This window comes from Macrobrachium nipponense, chromosome 31 (assembly GCF_015104395.2).
Source record: "Macrobrachium nipponense isolate FS-2020 chromosome 31, ASM1510439v2, whole genome shotgun sequence".
Lineage (NCBI taxonomy): Eukaryota > Metazoa > Arthropoda > Malacostraca > Decapoda > Palaemonidae > Macrobrachium > Macrobrachium nipponense.
The window spans coordinates 11,947,770-11,968,509 of NC_061093.1; the positions used below are offsets into that span (position 1 = coordinate 11,947,770).

Consider the following 20,740-nt stretch of genomic DNA (forward strand, 5'->3'; position numbering starts at 1 on the left):
TAAGAACATCATTAAGAAACCGTGACACTGACGACGGTCTGTGAACGGGCCGTAGACGTGCACATGCCCTTGGGATAGAGGTGAAATAAGACTCGGTTAGATTGATACCAAACCCGAGAAGAAAAATCTTTTTCAGAGCTGACTTAGTGGTTGTTATTGTTGCAGCTGCCAAGCCTTGTTCAAACAAAGACCTGAAGAAGGTTATGGCCACGTTCAATGTCATTACTTTGATATTTGATTCTCTGAGGAACAAAGACAATTTCTTAACTGCTGAGTCATACTGGCGAAGCGTAGACTCTCTCTGTCTGACTCCAAGAACAACATGTTCTGTGGATCAATGTCGCCTACTCTCTTACCTGCAAACTTCATGAAATCCATAGAGTTAGGGTTTTGTGAAGACCTGAGGAATCGAACACAGTCCTCGTTTGAACTTGTTGCGATAGTCTCAAGTCCGGGAGAGGGTGAGGGCGAAGACCTAGTTTCCAGAGAAGGGGAAACCAGGTTGCTCTTGGGCCAGTGAGGGGACTATGAGAGCCACCTGACCTTCGAAGGATCTCAACTTGTGCAGCACCTTCAGGAGAAGGTTCACTGGAGGGAATAAATAGATCTTCGTCCACTGGTTCCAATCTATGCTCAGGGCGTCCGTAGCGTATGCCAGAGGGTCCAGATTGGGGGCTACGTAACAAGGCAGCTTGTGGTTTGCCTCTGTGGCAAACAGATCTACTTCTAGACCTGGTACCTTTGGCAAACCCTCTCGAAGGATTCTTGGTCCAGTGACCATTCTGATTCCAGAGGGACCGACCGAGACAGGGCGTCTGCTACTACATTGTGGACTCCTGCCAGGTGAGTAGCCGACAGATGCCAGGTGTTCTTGGCTGCTAGAGAAAAAGATTGCTATCATCACGTGGTTCACATGACTTGACTTTGAACCACCTCTGTTTTATACAGTGTACTACTACTGCACTGTCGAGGACCAACCTGATATGAGTCTTCTTTGGAGGACGGAGCTTTTTTTAAAGTCAGAAACACTGCCATAGCTTTCCAGAATGTTTATGTGAAGTGTTTGGAAGTGAGGTGACCAAGTTCCCTGAACCTTCTCGTGCTGTGAATAACCTCCCCAACCTGTCAGCGATGCGTCCGTATGCACCCACTAGGGACGGGGGAGGAAACTGCAACGGTAACTCCTTGGCTAGGTTGGCGGCCTTTGTACATGGGCGCAGGCGTTTTCTGAGAATCAGAGGTATCCCGGCCGGGCGAACTTGTCCCGACACTTGGCATTTGCCTTCGAACCGCCAAACTCGATTGATGTCCTTGAGCTTGGCTTTCAACAGAACGTCCGTGACTGAGGCAAACTGGAGCGAGCCTAGGATCCTCTCCTGATTCCTTCTCGAAGTCTCTTTGCACTTTAAGAATTGTCTTGTTGCCTTGGCAATCTCCTTTCTCTTTCCTGCTGGAATGGAAAGAGTGTGAGAATCCAAGTCCCAATGAATCCCTAGCCACTGGAACTTGGACTCCGGAGTCAACCGGGACTTGGTCCTGTTGATCTTGAAACCCTAATATTCCAGGAAAGACATGACCTTGTCCGTGGCTTTCATACATTTGCCTTTGTCCATCTCCCAGATTAGCCAATCGTCTAGGTACGCCACCACCAATATACTCTGGATCTTAGCTCCTGCACCACTGCCTCCGCCAGTTTCGTGAAACCCTTGGTGCTATATTTAGCCCGAAGGGCATTACTTTGAAGGAGTAGGCTTCTTTCCCTAGTTTTGAAGCCGAGGAATGGTCGGAAGTGCCGAGCTATCGGGACATGATAGTAGGCGTCTGTAAGATCTATAGAGGTGGTGACGGCCCCACGGGGAAGTAGGTCCGCACCTGAGAGATGGTCAGCATTTTGAACTTGTCGCAACGAATGTACAGTTTAGACGGGGACAAGTCTAAGATCACCCTTCTTTTGTCGGTCCCTTTCTTTGGGACGCTGAATAGACGACCTGAAATTTCAAGTTCTTCGTCCTGGAGATTGCTCCCTTCTGGAGAAGGTCCTTGGAGTATCCATCAATTCCTGCGTTGGTTCCTGATAGAAGGTGATGGGTGGAGGAGGACCTTTGATCCAACTCCAGCCTAGGCCTCGGATTACTATGCTTTTTGCCCAACTGCTGAACCCCCAACGATGACGAAAGAGGTACAGCCTGCCTGCCTCCTACCTGAGAAACTTCATTGAGATGATGAAGGCCGGGATCCTCTGCCTGACCTTGCACCTCTAGTTTCGCCCTTGGGCTCTGGCTCCTCCGCGCTGGCGAAAGGATCCTCTAGCCCTGCCACCCCTAGCAACTCTGGTAAAGGGGTGAAATGCCCGACTCTCATAGACCGGGTTTAAAAGCGGGCGACACTGAATACTGTGAGGAGGCCTGTTGGTTAGACGGCGGCGAAAGGAAGACAAATTGATGCTGTTGCTGAGGCTGAGCCTTAGAAGTCGAAGGCTGGGATACCTGTTGAATTGGAACAGCTTGTAGCACAGGATGCTGTTGCGGGACTTGGAAGGGTAGGAACTTCCTTTGCCTCTTCCTAGCCCTAAAACTGGAGGAAGAAGACTCTGATTTCCTTTTGAAAGGGATTCCCCAACGCAACCTTGATGCCTTTGGTTAAGACGTGATGCCTCGCTCTGAACCTCGGTTACTGCTGAAGCTGGGAAGAGATCTGCACCCCAGATTGAGGAAGCTAGAAGCTTGTTGGGTTCGTGCCTGATCGTAGCCTCAGACAGAACATGCTTCCTGCAATTTCTTCTAGCAATCGCAAAGTCGTACAAGTCACATTGCATGCTTAAAAGTAACGACTTCGCAATGACTTTAAACAGCAGCTCCTGAGCGTACTCCCGAGCCGCCGTCTCTGTCATCACTAGGAGTTAAGAGACCTTGCGAGACGTGTCTTAGCGTCAAATTCGGCTTGGATCAATGCGTCTGACAGCCTAGGAAGGCGTTTTTCACTAAACAAGGTGATTGCACAATCTGGCTTCAGCTTGCCTACCGAGAACGTAGCTGGCAAAAATCCTCCCACAAATCCTCCCTACCTGGGAGTAGTAAAGATGTGGGATCTGTCTCCCTAAGCTTGGGCATGGGCTCTTCTCGAGTCACTGCCTGGGTGGAGTGTTAGTTATGCTACCTTTGATGTCCAAAAGGTAAGGGGTTTCCCGACATCAGTTGTAAACATGGTGAAAGGACTTTTAAAAGCTGTTATTCTAGTATTTGAGCAGTCCCACTCTTCTAGGCTCCGTATCCATGTTTGCTGAGCTGATCTCTAGAAAGGATAAACAGTCTCCTTGGGGACCTTATCCTCTCCTAACCAGAGCTGCCTCGTAAGCCTAACATAGCTATAAATAAACGGAGGCTGTAAACCTTCGGGGGAAAAACTCTAAATCCTCGAGCCTACGTGTGCCGCAACCTTCTATAGTCAACATCCCATTGACAAACGGAGCGAAGTTAGCCACCCTCCAGGGATTACCGGGGTGGAAAGGAGGGAGCGTGGACCCGTCAGGCATGCTCTGAGCTTGCATCAAGCTACTAGAAGGGGCCGAAACTGCCGACTCCTGTCTGAGACCTGCAATCAGGGAGTCCTGAGCACCTAACCTGCTAAACACTTCTTCAAACCTTGCTGTAACTGAGCTGAGTAAGCTACCAAGGCTACTGACCTGATTTAGAATATTTGTGTTGAACTGGTCTTGGTCAACGGAAGGAGAATCATCCTGTCCCTCTTGCGGTACCTTATGAGGTATCCGGTCCCTAGAAGTTAATGGAATGGGACTGGTAGGGCAATAGGAAGAATTCCCTCCTTGAGACCTTGGGATTGAAGGTTTGGAAAGCGACTTTAGTTTTAGTTTTAATATGTGTATGAACCTCTGGTGACTGCCCAGGCCTTGGCATTGTCTCTGTATTGCCTTTAAGCAAGGTTTTACCCGCAGGTCTCTTAAAACTCAGGGTTTGAGTGCAGAAGACTATGGAAATATTAATATCTAAATTTGTATACAACAAGACTGACATTATATGAAGGTATGCTATCCTGAAATCACTGTACAACAATGGTATATGGGGCCACCTACCAGTGATTATTGATAATATCCTACTTGAAAGAAAATTTCAATTACAAGGACAGTATTTAATGTAGTACATTTGAAGTAGAAATGGAGTTCCCTAAGGAAAAGCTCTAAGCAGTTCACTGTTCACACCAGCAATAAAGGACATTACATATCAGCTACCATCTGAAATTAAAACGAATACCTACACATGATATAAATGATGTTTACATATTTTATTCAAACTCACATTGTGACATGGTTAACACTTGGGCTTCATTATTAGGCTTCAAATACTGCACAGAAGAAACTAAAGCCATTATGTTTCATGAAGCTATGGTCTGGTGGCTGTTTAAGACGTACTTTGTTCATTTCAAATACTATGCCATATATTAAGCAGACTCGGGAATGATTTTCTTATACATATAAGATATAGATTTCATCAGCAATTGGTTGGCAAAAGTTGTTGCATTATTGCCAGCCAGTTTTTTTAGTTCTACCACTTTGGTTATGAAAAGGTTTTGTGCTTAATTTCAGGATTCTTTGGTTAGATAAGCTGCTTTTTTCATGTTGAAGATGTGAGGATTCTTCCATAGTACAGGCAGTCCCCAGGTTACGACGGGGGTTCCGTTCTTGAGACATGTTGTAAGCCGAAAATTGTCGTAAGCCGGAACATCACCAAAAATCCTAAGAAAACCTTACTTTTAATGCTTTGGGTGCATTCAAAACTATGTAAACTGCATTCTTATTGCATTTTGCATCAAAAAACCTTCAAATATTGATTATTTTGCATTTTTGGTGTCATATTTCTTCTGCCAGATGAGCGTTGTAGGCGTCGTAACCCTGGAAATAATTTCTGATGAATATAATTGAAAAGCGCCTTAACCTCGGAACGTCGTAAGCCAAACCCGTTGTAACCCGGGGACTGCCTGACTCAATAGTCAAGACTGGGATTACTAACTTGTCTCTTACACTGGGTCAGTTTTAGGACTCGCTCTTCAGGACAGGCTGGTATGATTTCTATGGGCTCAGTGGAATGCACAAACATGTTGCCTCAAGGGATAAGTTAACAGTTACATCCTCCTTGGGGATTTGAACTGCCAGCCACTGAAGCAGTAGGCCAATTTTCAATCTTCTGGTTATTGTTAACTTGAAAACATGCTTATTTGCACTTGTTTGTTACTGTATACACAAAGTACGTCCTTCCATATTTTCTTTCAAGAAAGTTTATTTTGTGCTACGGAGTATTCTGTCAGTTGTTTTGATTATTGCAATATTTGTTCACTTGTAACATCTGGTTACCATGAAGTTTTTCTGGAAATGGAAATAAGTAGGGACCTTTGTAAAGAAGTATCTAATTGCCTTATTGTCATTCTGAGAGCAAGTGATAACTGTTCTGGGTTACCTCCCTTTTCCTTCATTAGGTCATTTTAATTTTTGTTGCTAAGTTTGCCCTATATTAGAAAACTAATAAGGAATTATATGGATGATGATTGCATATCCTTTAGAAATCAACTATCTTTTTATATCTGTCAAAGTATTCTAGCATGTACGTAATATCTTGCATGTATGGTAAACTAATTGCGTTAACCTGACTGGGCAGAATTTAGTGCATTGATTAGCAGTGCTTTACAAAGCTATCAGATCAAAGATATAATTTGTGTAGCACTTCATTACTGATATATATGAGTCAAGAGTATGTACAATGTTGTATCACTTAATCTGGTATCTATATAGTACAGCGAATTCAGTGGCTTTTGGTTTATTCCATGTTGTCCACTTTTAGTTTATGTTTTGTAAGAATTTGTAAAATGTTTTTTTTGTAAAGTCATCGTCTTCTTTCCTACTGTTATCGTTACATTAAGGGGTCAGTTGCCTGATGCGCCTTCTATCAAGGTCATCATCAGATATGGTTTATTGTTTGGCAAAGGGTTTTTTTACGACCGCATGCACTTGCTGTCATCAACGACAGTTATTGGCAGTGGGCCTAGCTTTTAACTAAAAAGTATGACTGCAAGGCAGCAGTTTCCACAGTTATTGGATGGGCCTAGCCTTTTACTAAAAAGTATGACTGCAAGGCAGCAGTTGTCCTTTTAGTCACCTTTTACAACATGTAGGACCTATGGTGGTAGTATTCTTACACCTCTACCAAAGGATATAATTTTTTTTTGTAAAGTACTCTATTATTATTGTTTCACAATACACAATAATATTGTGAAAAATAGATACCAGTACCTGTAATATCAGTTATTCTCTGCCAAAGTGTTGCAAACAATGGTGAATATTTTCTTATTTACTGAAGTCTAGGCTTAGTCTTGAACTACAAATGTTAGTCATGCTAGGTAGATTAGTCTTTCATGTAATGATTCATACTGTAATGTAATTTTTATGTAAACTCATGTATCAAGTACTATGTACGTACATGTAAGGTATGGAAATACCTTACGTTACTCCTTTTAACTGTAGTTGTAGTTTGATTAAGACTTTACTTAAATGGTTAACTGAGGAATTGCCACTGAAATCAGAAACTGTTGACTGTGTGCTTAATTCCAGTCTTCAGCAGACTGGTGTTGCTATGGGAAAATTAGTGTTCATTTTACAAATGTACGTATCTACATTAAGAGAAGTGCTATGTGTTAGATCATTGTTATGTTCCAGTATTATGCATTGACCGAACTATCTTTGTTAAATACATGAAGAGAAATAATTAATTTCAGAGCAAGGTAAGCAGTTTTATTTTATATATAGTACTTTTTTAAATATCTTTTACACTTGACACCTACCTTCCTATTTCAGTAATACTAGATTGTTTCTTTTGTCTAACATAGTTGCCTTTTGAACCCAGTCCAATTTGGTCACCTGCACACTACTTGGTTCACTCTGTTACAAGGGCCTGTGAAAGGGATAATTGCAGATCCTTACTCAAGGTATGTATACAGGTGTATGTAGTATAAGTACATATTTCAAACCTCATTGAAACATTGAGTATGGATAAAACTTGACAACTTGAGTTTAGTTGCAGTGCAGGCCTGTTGGTTTATTAGTGCTGTGTTGATATTTTATGCATTCAAATAATATACAGGCATTGTTTTTACTTAGCCTTATATTCAGTAATCTCAATGATTCTGACCCTGTTACTATTCACAGAACCTGTGAAGTAGCTCCTTAGCTTTTTGTTACTCCATTCTTTGATTTTTATCTTAAAGACTAACATCTCAAGTTGAGTGATTCTAGTAACATAGGGGGCAACCCATGAATAATGATTTTAATGATCTCATCTGAATTTGGTACAAGTCACACCTTTCCTAGTCAACAACTGTGTCATTCAAATTGAAGCACAGTACATATTTTAGCTTCAGTTAACATCCCTCTTTAGTAGCCATTTGGCTGAAGTTGAAAAAAAAAGCATGTGAATCTAAAAACTACATAATACAACAGTACAGTATAATCGCTTCAACAAAATTTTAAAGATGCTTTTACAGGTTTGAATCACTGAGATTAGTAAACATTAGGTTTAAGAAAGTAGGAAAGTTCAGTGGTGTGTAATTATTAAAAATATATAAAAATTTTCCTAATATTGTACCATATACAGTAGTATATATTTAAATCTCATGTACCTACATTGTTGAACACCAGTTGGATTTTATATGGTTTACATTAGATGAAAGATTCAAAGGAGGATTGATAGTGACTATACATGCTATACTATACGTATACATATACGTATACTAGTGTGTGTGTGTATGGGGGGGGGAAAAGGGGGGGGGAAGGGGGGAATGTACTAGCAACTTTTCACCAGATATATGTATGTACCTAATATTCATTAGCCACAGTGCTGTCTTAACTTTTCGATTCTTCACATTTTGGAAATACTGGTCACTACTAAGCCTAGATCCAAACGAACTAATAAATGAAGGTACACTGTATTCTGATGCCTGGTGGAGAGACTGTCTTGGGTCTGCATAAAAGAAGTAGGCCAGGTAATTATCGTTACCTCTTTCTGTTAAGCGGACCAGAGATTGAGTCTTGGCCAGGCATCGGAATGCAGTCATTTATTTGTTCATTTGGAGTTATATTCTTAGTAGTGATAAGCATTTCCAAACTGTGAAGAAATCGAGAAGTTAAGGGGTCGTTGTAGCTTTTAAATATTATGTACATAATATTTAAAAGCTACATAATATTTAAAAGCTTTTAAATATTATGTACATAATACATACAATTACAATTAAAAAACTGCCACCTGTTAATTATGGTTTGCACATGTTATAGTGATCACTTGATGGAATTATGAACCTCAATTTGTAGGTAGAGTTGTTCCTGACTTTTTGAGGTTTTGTTACAAGGATCTGATCTGTCTTTACCAGTCTTTTATGGATGTTGATGAAGATTGTTGAAGTTGTGTTGTAGATGTATATTCATGTGTTTCTATAAAGTTCATCCATATTGAATTTTTATCTGAAGTACAGTAATGTTAGGGGTGTTTAATATTCATTTATCCCAGGCTTCCACATTTGTGTTAGGCTGTGAAAGTTAAAGTGTGTCATTTTCATTGCATAAAAATCAAAACTGCTTCTTCAGCTTTTGTAACTGTAGCTGTCATTTTTTGAGGATTTAACTATCTGTGTTCATGAAGTACAGCCAACATACGTATATACGAGAAGACTGAGTTCATAACCCTTGCAGTATTAGGATGACAAAATGTTTTAATTTTGTAAAATGTAGCCTGTAATAATACCCACTCAGAGAATACAGCAATTTTAGATAACATTTTGGTTGAATGGGCAAAGTTATATGGGGTATTTGTTCAAAAGATCATTCAGAAGCTTTTCAGAGGTCATCATAGTTTCCTTAGCTAGTACTCCTCACTTGGTATTTACAGGACTAACTAAAGATTTGAAATTTAGACAAAGAAAAACCACATCCATACATTTGGGGACAGAAAGCTACATCTTTCATACTCTGCACACTGCTCTGATATGATGATGAAACTAATCTGCCTCTAAGATTGTGATGCTGTTTTTACTACTTGTATTTTTTATATGATATTTTTGCACTGGGAACAAAGAGTGGGTGTTTTGTGATGTACTATGTCTGTGGTCCCAGTACTTAAATGCTTTTTAACCTAGTTTTCATCTTTATATTTTTATGTCATTATGTAATAGTACTAGTACATATATTTAGCCTACTTAGTGTCTTCATTTGTGGTTAGAAGTGCTCTACATTTTTAGCACTCGGTCAGTTAGTTTTTGGAGGGGAAGGAGTTTAATTCATATTCATTTTATGGAGAGAATACTATCCTCAACAGAATCTGGAGGGTAATTATCAAATTTGCTATCCTTCTTCAGGGATATGCAAAGACTACTTACCACATCTGCCAAAGAAACTAAGTACCCCATAGTGGCCATATCTTTGTCATAAGTGCTCTCCGTGCAAAGATTAGGCTACATCCTCTGGCTTTCAAGTGATTTACCCGCATTGCTTTATTTCTGCTTAGGCCAAGTCTAGGGAAATATGTCTGTTACACACATATATCCTTCCTTACAAGGCAGCTAAGTCAGGATGTCAAGAGTAATAGACCCTGATTCCCCTTGGCGTTTTTGCCGGTAACACGCAACAAGAGGGTTCTGATTGAGTTGATTAATCATCATGAAAAGAATGTACTTTGGGGTTCTGGTAATGACCATATTGGATACTGTGAGAGTTCGAGATGCAGGTAGTATTCCAGAAATAAGACAACTATGTAAGTGGAGAAGGTTGGAAAAGTTGGACGATATTAGATCTGCCAACTAACGTTGGTGTTAGCATGAACACATTATTAAAGCTTCTACTCTGGTACTTGTGCCTAGCATTTAAGTTTCACTGCCACACATGATCCAATAGTTTATAAATTTCAGTGTGTACAAAGTTCTATTTCCTGAAGGTCAACTCAGAAAAGGCACCTAGTGATTAGACTAGACAACCTTTCTGTTTTCAGGACCAGCATTTGCTTATTTGGTTTGTTAAAAATTTTCATCTCCAGAGTTAGGTGGCTGCCTGCAAATAAAAATGGTTTGGTTAAGAGTAAGGTATGGAGCTTAGAAACTCTAAGAACTTTCAAAGATCTTTTGAGAGACTGTGATCGAAGAAAATGGAGGTGCAGATGTTGCAGAAAAAACATCTCTAGAAAACTAGTACAGTACGTAGTTCTTGGTGCAACCTTTATTATGACTGCACATACTGTATAATCAGTTATTTACTCCTTTCTCATAAAAAGTAGAGGCTCATAGGTCTTAATTCATGATTTGAGATATTTGCCTTAGAAAGGAGAACCAGTTATTGTCAGTCTCCTGAGCGTTTAAGCCATTAGCAATCTACCCAAAACTGCCTAATCAAAACTATCCTGGAAATGGTTAACAGTATACTAGGTCAGAAGTTTGCTTCTATAACATAAATTACTGCATTTCAAAACACTGTTAAGGAGTGAAGCAATGTGATTCATATAAAAAAAATGTAATGTAATATCAATCTTTTCATTCATGACATCTGAAGCCCCTGCTGCTGAAGCCTTCTGTAGAGTTGAGACTGTCTTCTACATTATAGGTTTCTGTGTAGGAGAATTAACTGCTCTTCTCTCCATCTTTCATATTTGTGAAGACCTTCAATGCCCACGTGATTCAGGTTTTCTGACCATCCAACAGTCTTGATCTCTACCTTTTTGTGATCTTGTGTTAATTAATTTTTTTTGTTACTTAGGGGGTTACGTATGTCTTTTTTTCTCTGTTACTCATAACTATTATCCTGGTTGCCCCTTGACCAGTGATTTTTCGAGAGATTGGACCTCAATCTTTGATTCTTTTCCCCCCAGAAACTGACTGATATTTGTGCCAAAAGTATAGTTTCCTTGGACTGAAAGTGTCATTTACAAATGAGGCATAATTCATGTATTTCACTTCCATTTTATATAGTGCATAGGCAGGGTATTTGAATATATTGATGTCAAGGATTTTATAAGGATTTTTTTTATGTATTTATAGGTATTGTACAGTATTTTATCTATACTATCTGTATTTTATTTTTTTCTGTAATTTTCTGTAAAAGTTTGGCACTGCATTCTTAGGTGAAGTGATTTTTTAGCAAATAAAAACTGCACTAATGGGTAGTTTTATAATGGTTACCATAATGCTTTAAGTTCTCTTTTGTATAGATTGACATTTTAATTATTTGACTTACCAGAGGATCCCACCACAAAAATCTGAAGGAATCAATAAATGGATAAAAATGTAAGGTTTATTTTAATGATATCCTTCCCTCATCATTATCATAGCACGCACCTTAATGTTACATTTATTGACACACGAGAATTGTTTTGTATTAATGTACTACAGTAATATACTATTACTTAACTTCTTCTCAATTTAATTGTTAGTCGGGGTCATTGTTTTTGGTGAGCCTTTTCCAGGTGTTTGTAATATTTGCCAAGCAGCTCATCTATAATTTGTTTTGGTAGATGTTTTACAAAAACATGCCCTTCCAGACTTCAACCCTCCTTATCATGGTTTAAAAAAGATAACAGACATAAGTTAAGTAGAGCCAGACCTCTGAGCTGATTAATAGCTCTCCTAGGGCTTGTCCAAAGGATTAGATTTTTATTTACATGTCTAGGAACCAATTAGTTACTTAGCAGCAGGACCTACAGTTTATTGTGGGATCTGAAGCCGTTATATTGAGAAATGAATTTCTAATCACCAGAAATAAATTCCTCTGGTTCTGCGTTGGCATCAGCGGGGAGCATACTTGGGCTACCAGATTGATAGGTGAGTATGCAACACATGCGTCCAATGAGGAACTGGATAACAGGCATAATCACTGCTAAGAATAGCAGTATAAAACTATCAACCATTATCTCAAGGGCAAGTCCATCTCTTGAAAATAGTAAACTATACCTGGTGAGGAAACTCTGGTGGAGGTCCGAAGCAGTTGTGATAAGCAAATTGATTGTCAAGAGCTGGGTGTGGGGGGCAAAAGACTAATTGAACCACCTGGTAGCTGGATCCCTCCAAATTCCCTCGGGATGAGTTTCATTTGGAAGTTAGAATGATTAGAGGCTATGGTGGTGCAGTGCTGTAGCCCTATTCTCAAACTTTAAAAAGGGGACACTTGGAGTTTATTGAAGCTGTATTAATGCATATGTTCTCAAGTTCCCAAGAAAAGGTGCTAATGTGAAATTGATTTATGGAATAAAAGGGAGTAATACAAAATTTCTCTTCATCTAATTATTATACTTAAAGAGTTGGCAATGCAATATATTAAATGAGATAACATGTACTCTTGATTAAGAACAAACCCTTTGGGTTAGCCTTATGAGAGTTAACTCAATGGTCCAGTTAAACTTTATTAATGATGATAATTATTCTATCCCAAAAATATTGTACTGTTTGCCTTTGAATAGGTTCAAGTTTCTTGCCATTATTAGGCTATGAGAGAGCAACGATTTACAGGCAATGTTATCAGAGTATACTGTATGTACTCTGATTCCTGTTTTTGGCCAAAGTACATTAGCTTGCTGTTTGTTTTTCCTGGCCCAATTATTTTTTTTTGCTTCCGTTATCTGAACTTTGTTCATCCAGATCTTTGAAGCAGCTTTGATTATTCAGAAAACTGGGGAGAGAGCATAAGATTGATGGCATCATTGGCATGCATTACCTCCAATAAGATTTGAGTCTCAGGCATTCAGGGAAGGGAATATCTCCCTTCCAACCTGTTGGATCTGATATTGGCTGACAGGGAATTCATGCCACTTGGCCAAGTTCATATCCAGGTGGTTTATGGATCTCAAGCCACTATTTCAAGTGAATATCTTAGTTGTTTATTCTGTGAGAGCTTTTGTTCATACATAGTGACGACTCTTCTGTAGATGACTACAGGTAACAGCATTGCCTGTTGAATAGGATTGAACAATGTCATCTCATACCCATACACAGTGTAGAAATGAGGAAGGCTTTGATCAGTTATGGTATTATAGTAGATTCACATCAACCGTGCATCTGATGTCTAGGCTAGTCCCTTATGACACTCCTGATTGGCTGTTGATAAGCCAATCACAGGGCTGGAGACTCTCCGTCTCATTCAAGATTTCACATAGGCACGATGTATGTTACACCTCTCTTGAGGGATACTTTTGAAAGATGTATCCCTCAGGAGAGGTGAAACATACAACCTGCCTATGTGAACTCTCAAGCAAGACTCAGATTCCAGCCCTTTGGTTGGCATATCAACAGCCAATCAGGAGCGTCGTAAGGGACTGGTCTAGACATCAGATGCACGGTTGATGTGAATCTACTATAAACAGGATTATGCCCCGTAGGAGTTGTAGTGCTGTCAGTGCACCTCAAGTGGGGCACTATAGGCATTATTAAAGGTTCTTAAAAACATCCTTTTGTCCCCCTAGCCGCAGTCCTCTTCATTCCTTTTACCATACCTCCGTTGATATTTTCTTTCTTGTCTTACTTTCCACCCTCTTCCAACAATTGCAAAGGATTTCATAGGTCCCAATGCTTGGCCTTTGGTCTAAATTTTATATTCTAGTTCTATACAGTATTATGTTGAATACCATTTTCTCCTTAGGAAAACTGAAAGACAATTAAATCTGAAATTTTATTTACACATGAATAACTTCAATTATCTCGGTGTATGGACCAAGAGTCAGATGAGTACTTCTGCATCTAATTAAGAAGTATTAGTAAGTGATTTATTACTACGAATAAATAATCTCAAATTCTTGCTTATCAAAACTATGTGTTAAGTGAACAAATTCAAAGAGCCTATTTAATGGAAGTTAGCAGGTTAGAAAAAGGTACAAGAGGTTTAAACCTAGGATGATGATCTAGTCATGTGTCAATGAAAGATAAACTCGGCTCTCATGAGTCATGACTGAATGAGATGAGATGAATTTTAAGTTGTATCATCCGTTTTACAGAAAATTTCTAGACTTAGGACTGTTGTAGAAATCACTTGCTTAAAAGTCTAATGATGTTTTCATATTTTCTTCGCATAGTTAGTCAGAAAATCTTTATGTAATATGATCGGATGTCCCGTGCCTTGGCATCATGACCACGCCTTTTAAATTACAACGAAAAATTACACGAAAATGATATTTTATCTAATTTAATGATACCTTATACTGTCATTAGATGTCAAACAAACCTGGAAGTGGATTACCTAGAGACAGTACATAAGATGTGATTATATCTATCACGTGAAGGTGAATGAAATAATTAACAGAAGCCACTGAATTCCCTAAGCAGAACAGTCGCTGCCATATAAATCCCTAAAGGGCCTAAATTACCCAAAATTTTGTTCACCCTACACGGGCCAAATATAACACCTAGTAGTCGTTTGTTCCTTGTTTAAAATTCTTAAGACTTGGATAGATGTCTGTCTGTGTCCACATTTGGTATGCATTGGGAGCTATCAAGTGAAAATGTGCTTGGAGAGAGTTACCCAAAAATTGCTAAGGCGGACACAGTTTATGAAATACTTCCTAATAGACTTCTACCATATTGTATATACTACAATACAGTTAGAGTAGTAATGAGAGCAGAATTAGGTGACAAAACAATTTTCTTGAGTCACTCGTGCTGTAAATAGTTCATCCAAGGTCACTGAAGAATATGTATACAAGAAAGTAGAGAAATATAGATCCTCTTGTCGCGGTAAGATCCTTCTGATGGCGATTTTCTCTCAGAAAGAATTGACGTATCATTGCGTTAGAATTGTGTTGAATTACACAAACTCAAAATATTCCAAACTAAAGTTGTCCTTAGGAAAGATTTTAATATAACGAGTACAAGAGGGTTGGTTAAAGTTTGACACATGCCAAAGATGCAATTAGCTCTTAATATCACAGATTAGAGGAGGGTCACCCAATATAGTTGAAATTTGACATATACAATACTATACTATGATTTTGATAAAGTGGATCTTCAATTAAGATACAACATTATTTAAGTCTCCAGAACAAGTAGTTTGAGAGGTCACTTCATGTCTGGGGGACAGCAAGGGGGGTGGGGACACAAGACTTCTAATTAACCAGGAAGGGAGAATAGCTATTTAATTGAGATTTTACAATCACAGGTAGGCTAGGCTAATACAGGATGTGCGTATGCACATGGAGAAGGCCTACATACAGTTTAAGGTTGCGACCATGCCCATGAATGCCTTTTGTGTTATTTTATATAAAAAAAGCGCTGTGTGAATTATACAGCAGGAATATGCATCATTATGGTATATCAGCTACTTTGGTATATATCTGCTACTTTGGCGTAACAAATGTGGCTCAAACAACCTTTGGCTCTGATTCAGGAAGGGGAGAGGTACAGGGTCACTAAATAGGTTCTTCTCGTCAATTCTTATCTACTCTTGGGTGCGAACATTCCGTCAAAACGAGTTAGTATGGTTATCTTAGGTAGAATATTCTATACACTATTTTTTTTTTTTTTTTTTTTTTTTTTTTTTTTTTTTTTTTTTTTTTTTTTTTTACAGTATACAATGATCAAATCTTGGGTTTGTGTTGTTACGACAGGAGAAAATGTTTAGTATTTTTGATGGGTTATGCAGTCATATTCTCTTGCATAGGAGTGTCTTTGGACAACACAATAAACACTACACGACAGTCATTTTAGGTCCTATTCAGTTTAAGAACGGAAGACATTGTATACTGTATTAAGGAACTTAACTCGATGTTATGTTCTTAAAACTCGTCAGCAGATCATTCTGTTCTGTGTAGGAACTATGGTTTATATATTAAACAAATACCGCTTCATCAAAACGACTAAAGTATTAGTACTATTTATCACTGTCGAAGCCAGTTACAAGTAACCAGAGATTTTAGCTTCGTTTGATTACTATAATAACAGAGATAGATAATATGGGCCTAGCGGTTCATACTCTGCGTGTTTAAAAACGATATTGTTTTTTAGTTACCTGATTGTCAAAAATTATCTTCATGGAGTTTGGTCTTTCATTTTCTTAGTAATAATATCACTAACATTATTGCAGTTGATATTATGCAGGATACTATTATTTCCCTGAATTGCGTTGTAAGAAAGCGCTATATTCATACAATCTTCCTGGCTACAGATGGGTGTTTTCAACAGAACTCGCAAAGATGATATTTGCCCACTACTAAGACAAATAGAGCTGTAAATTTCGTGTTCCGTTGGTTATAACAATGGTGGCTTCTGCCTTGAATATACCCAGGGGAACGCAGTCCAGTATATAGTGCTGAAGGATTGTTCTAAAGCAGAGAGAGTACTATTTGTTACTTCCTCGCAAAAACAAAGAACGCCCATTGTGTTCAGTTTTCTGATAAGTAACTGGTCATCTGTATCTTTCAAATTAGAAATACCATTGTGGTCTTCTTAGTGCCTAAGCGGAATGAACGGTTAATGGAACAAAACTGCAGCTGCATAATAATTCTAATGTTATTACTACTGTGTTCTATCTATGAGTGGTGCAAGCATACCTACTCAAGTCAAAAAAGATTAAAGGGTCTCTTAATAAAATTTCTTTTTGGTTAACAGGAACTTAATACTAATCAAAACATTGGTTTCTCAGTCTCCGTAGGTTTACGGGACGTATCGTTTTGGGTCCATTGTTAAAAGATATTTAAAGAAACACTTATAAAATCTTGTAGGCGTTATATGAATCGAGTGTTGTGTCACATATGTCATACCACTTTTGATGTACGTAAAACGGACCCACTACTTTGTTCGTGCGGTTCTTGTCATTTGGGTGGAAGCTCACTAATTCCCAGAAGAGTCTGTCCTGAAATGGGAAAAAAATTAAGTCTTTTATATTAAAAATTGGAAAATATTTGCAAATGTTTCTATGGTACATGAAGGAAGGAATGATGTTTTCTCGTTCCCACCTTGATAAAGAAGACAGTCTGGTCGGTGTACGAATAATAGGCTGCATCCAAATCTTTGGGAAGGTTTCTTGAGTCCTCATCAGCTGGGACAAATTCCTTTCGGATAAGTTTTGGATACCCCGGTAGGCAGCATCCGCTAGAACCCTTGCTTACGTCATACCCATAAACCTGAAAAAAAAAACCGAATTTATTTCTGTGGAAAACCTAGGCCTATGTAATTGATGAGGGTAAAGAACGATTATGTTACCCATATGATACATACATATTTTTTAAATTCCACTCATGATTGCTTTTCATTGCCATATAGTGCAATTAATCTTCATTGTGAGAGCGTCAAACATCGCTGGACTTTTTGGTTGATGTTTATCGAAAACAATGTTGTATCATGAATGACGAGATCTGTATAAGGGCCATTGACACTTATTTATCTGATAAAATCTGACATTTGCTGTGAATTCCAGATGGTTTAGGAGTCAGAAAGATAGAGAAGTAGTTCTGTGGATAGCCTATGTGTAACATAAACAATTATACTTCCGGTCCCGCCAATTGGAGGGGCAATATGGCCTCTGAGCAAGAATTAGTTCACTTATTCATGTGGCTTGTTTCTTCTCGGTTGGTTGATTATGCCAAAGACACGATCAGCTTCTTATATCCTTTAAATCTTATCATACCTTTAGGTCACCATGGCACAAGCACCACTTATGGAATAATTCTTAAACAAAACTACCAGCCCGATTGTGTACATTCAGTCAATAGAATTGATAGTGTCAGTGGTTTACGCAGCAAACGGAACAGTTCATTTTGTTAATGTCTACAATATCATTGTACATTACTTACCAACTTGTCAAGTCACTTCATTTAGTGTTTCGTCTTCATTATTCTATTGAAAAAATTTATCACTGCATTGCTAAATTAATTTGTACAAATTTTACATCATGTACTGTCTACATAATTACGATCGGCCAAGGACGACTAAGTTGAATGTATAGATTCAACGGTATTACGGTCAGTGTTTGGTGAAACTGAAAAGGTGTACTGTTAGTGTTCGCATTTAGTATACTGATACTTTAGTGTTTATCCCAGTGAATTGACATTTGACACCCCATGGAAGAAAATCTCTGTCGAGAGAAGATATGCATCCGAAGGAAAACGTGGATCAAAATACAATACGATGTAGCACTATTGAAGACTGTCAGAAAAGGCGAGTAACTACTGTGGCTCCTAGTTTTCTAAGGTAGCCAAGGATGAATTTTAAGTAGTGTATAATAGAATATATATAGATACATATATTTTTTTCTTTTGTAGCATATGGAATATCATCGCAATGTAATTGAAGAAAACAAAGCAGAAAAAAACTGACATGAAGTAGAGATGGACAAAAACGGAGATGGCGTAGCCTAAGTGGACATATGCCTTGCCTTTTTAGTACGAACTGGATATCAGCAGTGAATTGCGCATGCGCGAACCTTTTTTTTTTTTTTTTTTTTTTTTTTTTTTGTTTTTTTTTTTTTTTTTTTTTTTTTTTTACCGCCTCAGGGACATCAGTCGGCAAGAAAAATGGCAACGGAATAGCACAAACCAAAGAGTAAGAGCTGAAAGAAGCCATAGACATCTATGAAGACAAACTTTCAAAAATTGTAGGTAGATCTCTATTACTATTCCTCGGCGGCCTAGACTATGGCAGTTGTGGTTTTTCTATGCAGTTTTACCACCTCAAAAAGAATTTTTAAAAAATTTTGAGTAATATTTATTCGGACGACTGTAATTAACCCCCTGGGGCTCGTACTAAACACGGGGGAATACATTTGACGCCCCAATTCCTGATGGCTTTCGTATTCGCGGGGACAAACGATGCGGAATGCTTCTACAGAAATACCAAATTGTATATACGTATGTCAAGAACGATCGAATCGGCCCTGAAAAGAAATCTGAAGAGGAGATTAAAAGAGGATTTGAAATACACAGAAATCGTGCTCTGTTGTATTCATGGTGGCAAGGAAAACTACCAAAAGTCGCTCCTCTGGTAAACGGCCAAATCAATCGTAAGTAATTGCAGCTGACGGAGAAAACGATAGAAGTTACCAGCTAGTGAAATGGCAAAATTAAACAAAATATCGGCACTATTCCATTAAAATTGGGATAGTGTTGTTTTAGTAGCACAAAAAAAGCGGGACAAATCTCACAAAAGCAAACAAAAGGCGCGGGTGGGGGACATTTTGCTTTAAAAAAAGCGGGACAGATGTTCTAAAAGCGGAACTGGTCATATAATACAGTATGATTAGCAAACTGGTAAACGGATGCAGCTAACTGCCCTACCTACAGCAATTCAAGAGCGCAATAAGGCATCGCCAACAGAATCTGCCGCGCACCCACCGCACGGCAGGAAGTCTGAAATTGACGCATGCGCAATTCACTGTCGTACCACGGTACCAATATCTACCGCGATCGGGATACGGCTGCCGTGCCAATATCCTGTGACAAGAAAAGTGGTTGATATGGTTAATCTAAGTAAATTAGTAAATTCTTATTTTGTCCGTGATAAAGTGTCATTTTGGTCATAAGTTCGTTCGAGTTCTGTAAACGACTTTAGTCAAGACCACCGTTGGTTTATGTAGTGACGTCATTCTACTCCCCCCCCTTCTACTTAACTTGTGTAGCGGCAATCAACCTTGGTGGTAATTCAAAGTGATGGTTTCGTGCCTACTTTGACCTCGGAAATCGATTTTTCCTACAGTTTTAGTGCTTTTGACGTTGAAGTAGCAGTCATGATACTGTTATTTATGTTCGACTCTCTCTTTACCTAACATCCAACCCCCATCCCCTTATACCAACTCGTACCTTGTGCACCCGCCACCCAAAGTGACCCAACTCCCCTCAGCCGCTCCCTCCCGTGGAACATATGGCTCCCTGAAAGTGGCGTATCCCTCGGCGCTGTGTGTGTGTGTGTGTTGTCCCCTATCCAAAACCCCGATTTCCCAAAGTCCCCATCATTGATGGGCAGAAATATGTTGTAAATAACAGTTGACCGCCACAAGATAACTACTACTACTTCAAAAGCACTAAAACGGTAGGAACAACCAATTTTCAAGGTAAAAGCACAGGGGTGTCGTTTTAAGAATTTTGGTTGGGGGGGGGGGGGGTGGGGGGGGGGGGGGGGGGGGGCAAAGACGGTGTGGCGAAGCGACTATAATAAGCTGGTTTTTAATTTTTATTCTGACTTGTTTTACGTGTTTTTTGAAGCCACATGAGCAAGGCATTTCATCAAAAACTATATAGGCCCACTACTGTTTATCTCATCATCAAGGATCAAGGAACGCAATATTTCCGAGAAATTTATGACTGCATATTTAAAAAGAAAACATGCTGTTACTTCATGGGGCTTTGGGGGGGAAAGTTGAGTCTTGACGGGGCAGTTGCCCCCCCCCCCCCCCCCCCCACACACAAATGACCCCTGTAAAAGCAGCCTTGTCCTTAATACTTACAAATAACTTAAATATTATAAACAAGAAGCTTTTTAAACATTTCACAATATTACTAGCCCTGTTGAATCGACTTCTTACTAAGTCAAATCAATAAAGAGAACAAAACGTAATATTAAAAATACGGAAAGGAAAGAGCATAGTAGTCCTTGGCTTAAAAAAATGGGTTAACTTCATAATTTACAAGGTTTGACAATACAAAATTACTAGCCTTGTTGAGTCTACTTCGTACTAGGTCAAACCAATAAAGAGAACAAATCGTAATATTAAAAATACGGAAAGGAAAGAGGC

The 20,740-nt window shown here is 38.9% G+C and overlaps 2 protein-coding genes across 4 annotated transcripts in view; one reads left to right on the top strand and one right to left on the bottom strand.

The window, feature by feature from the left end:
* Positions 1 to 7,807, top strand: part of LOC135206632 (uncharacterized) — a 29,964-nt gene extending 22,157 nt beyond the window's left edge. The window contains exon 2 of the mRNA XM_064237973.1: positions 6,892 to 7,807. Within this exon, the coding sequence (XP_064094043.1) occupies positions 6,892 to 7,012 (121 nt within the window). The 3' untranslated portion in view covers positions 7,013 to 7,807. The remainder of the gene's footprint in view (positions 1 to 6,891) is intronic.
* A 5,875-nt stretch (positions 7,808 to 13,682) lies between these two features.
* The window catches only part of LOC135206635 (matrix metalloproteinase-21-like), a 106,314-nt gene continuing 99,256 nt past the window's right edge, over positions 13,683 to 20,740 (bottom strand). For all 3 annotated transcript variants that reach the window (XM_064237976.1, XM_064237977.1, XM_064237978.1), the window contains exons 11-12: positions 16,971 to 17,138; positions 13,683 to 16,867 (exon numbers count right to left, since the gene is read on the bottom strand). In XM_064237976.1, coding sequence (XP_064094046.1) covers positions 16,721 to 16,867; positions 16,971 to 17,138 — 315 coding nt within the window. In that variant the 3' untranslated portion in view covers positions 13,683 to 16,720. The remainder of the gene's footprint in view (positions 16,868 to 16,970; positions 17,139 to 20,740) is intronic.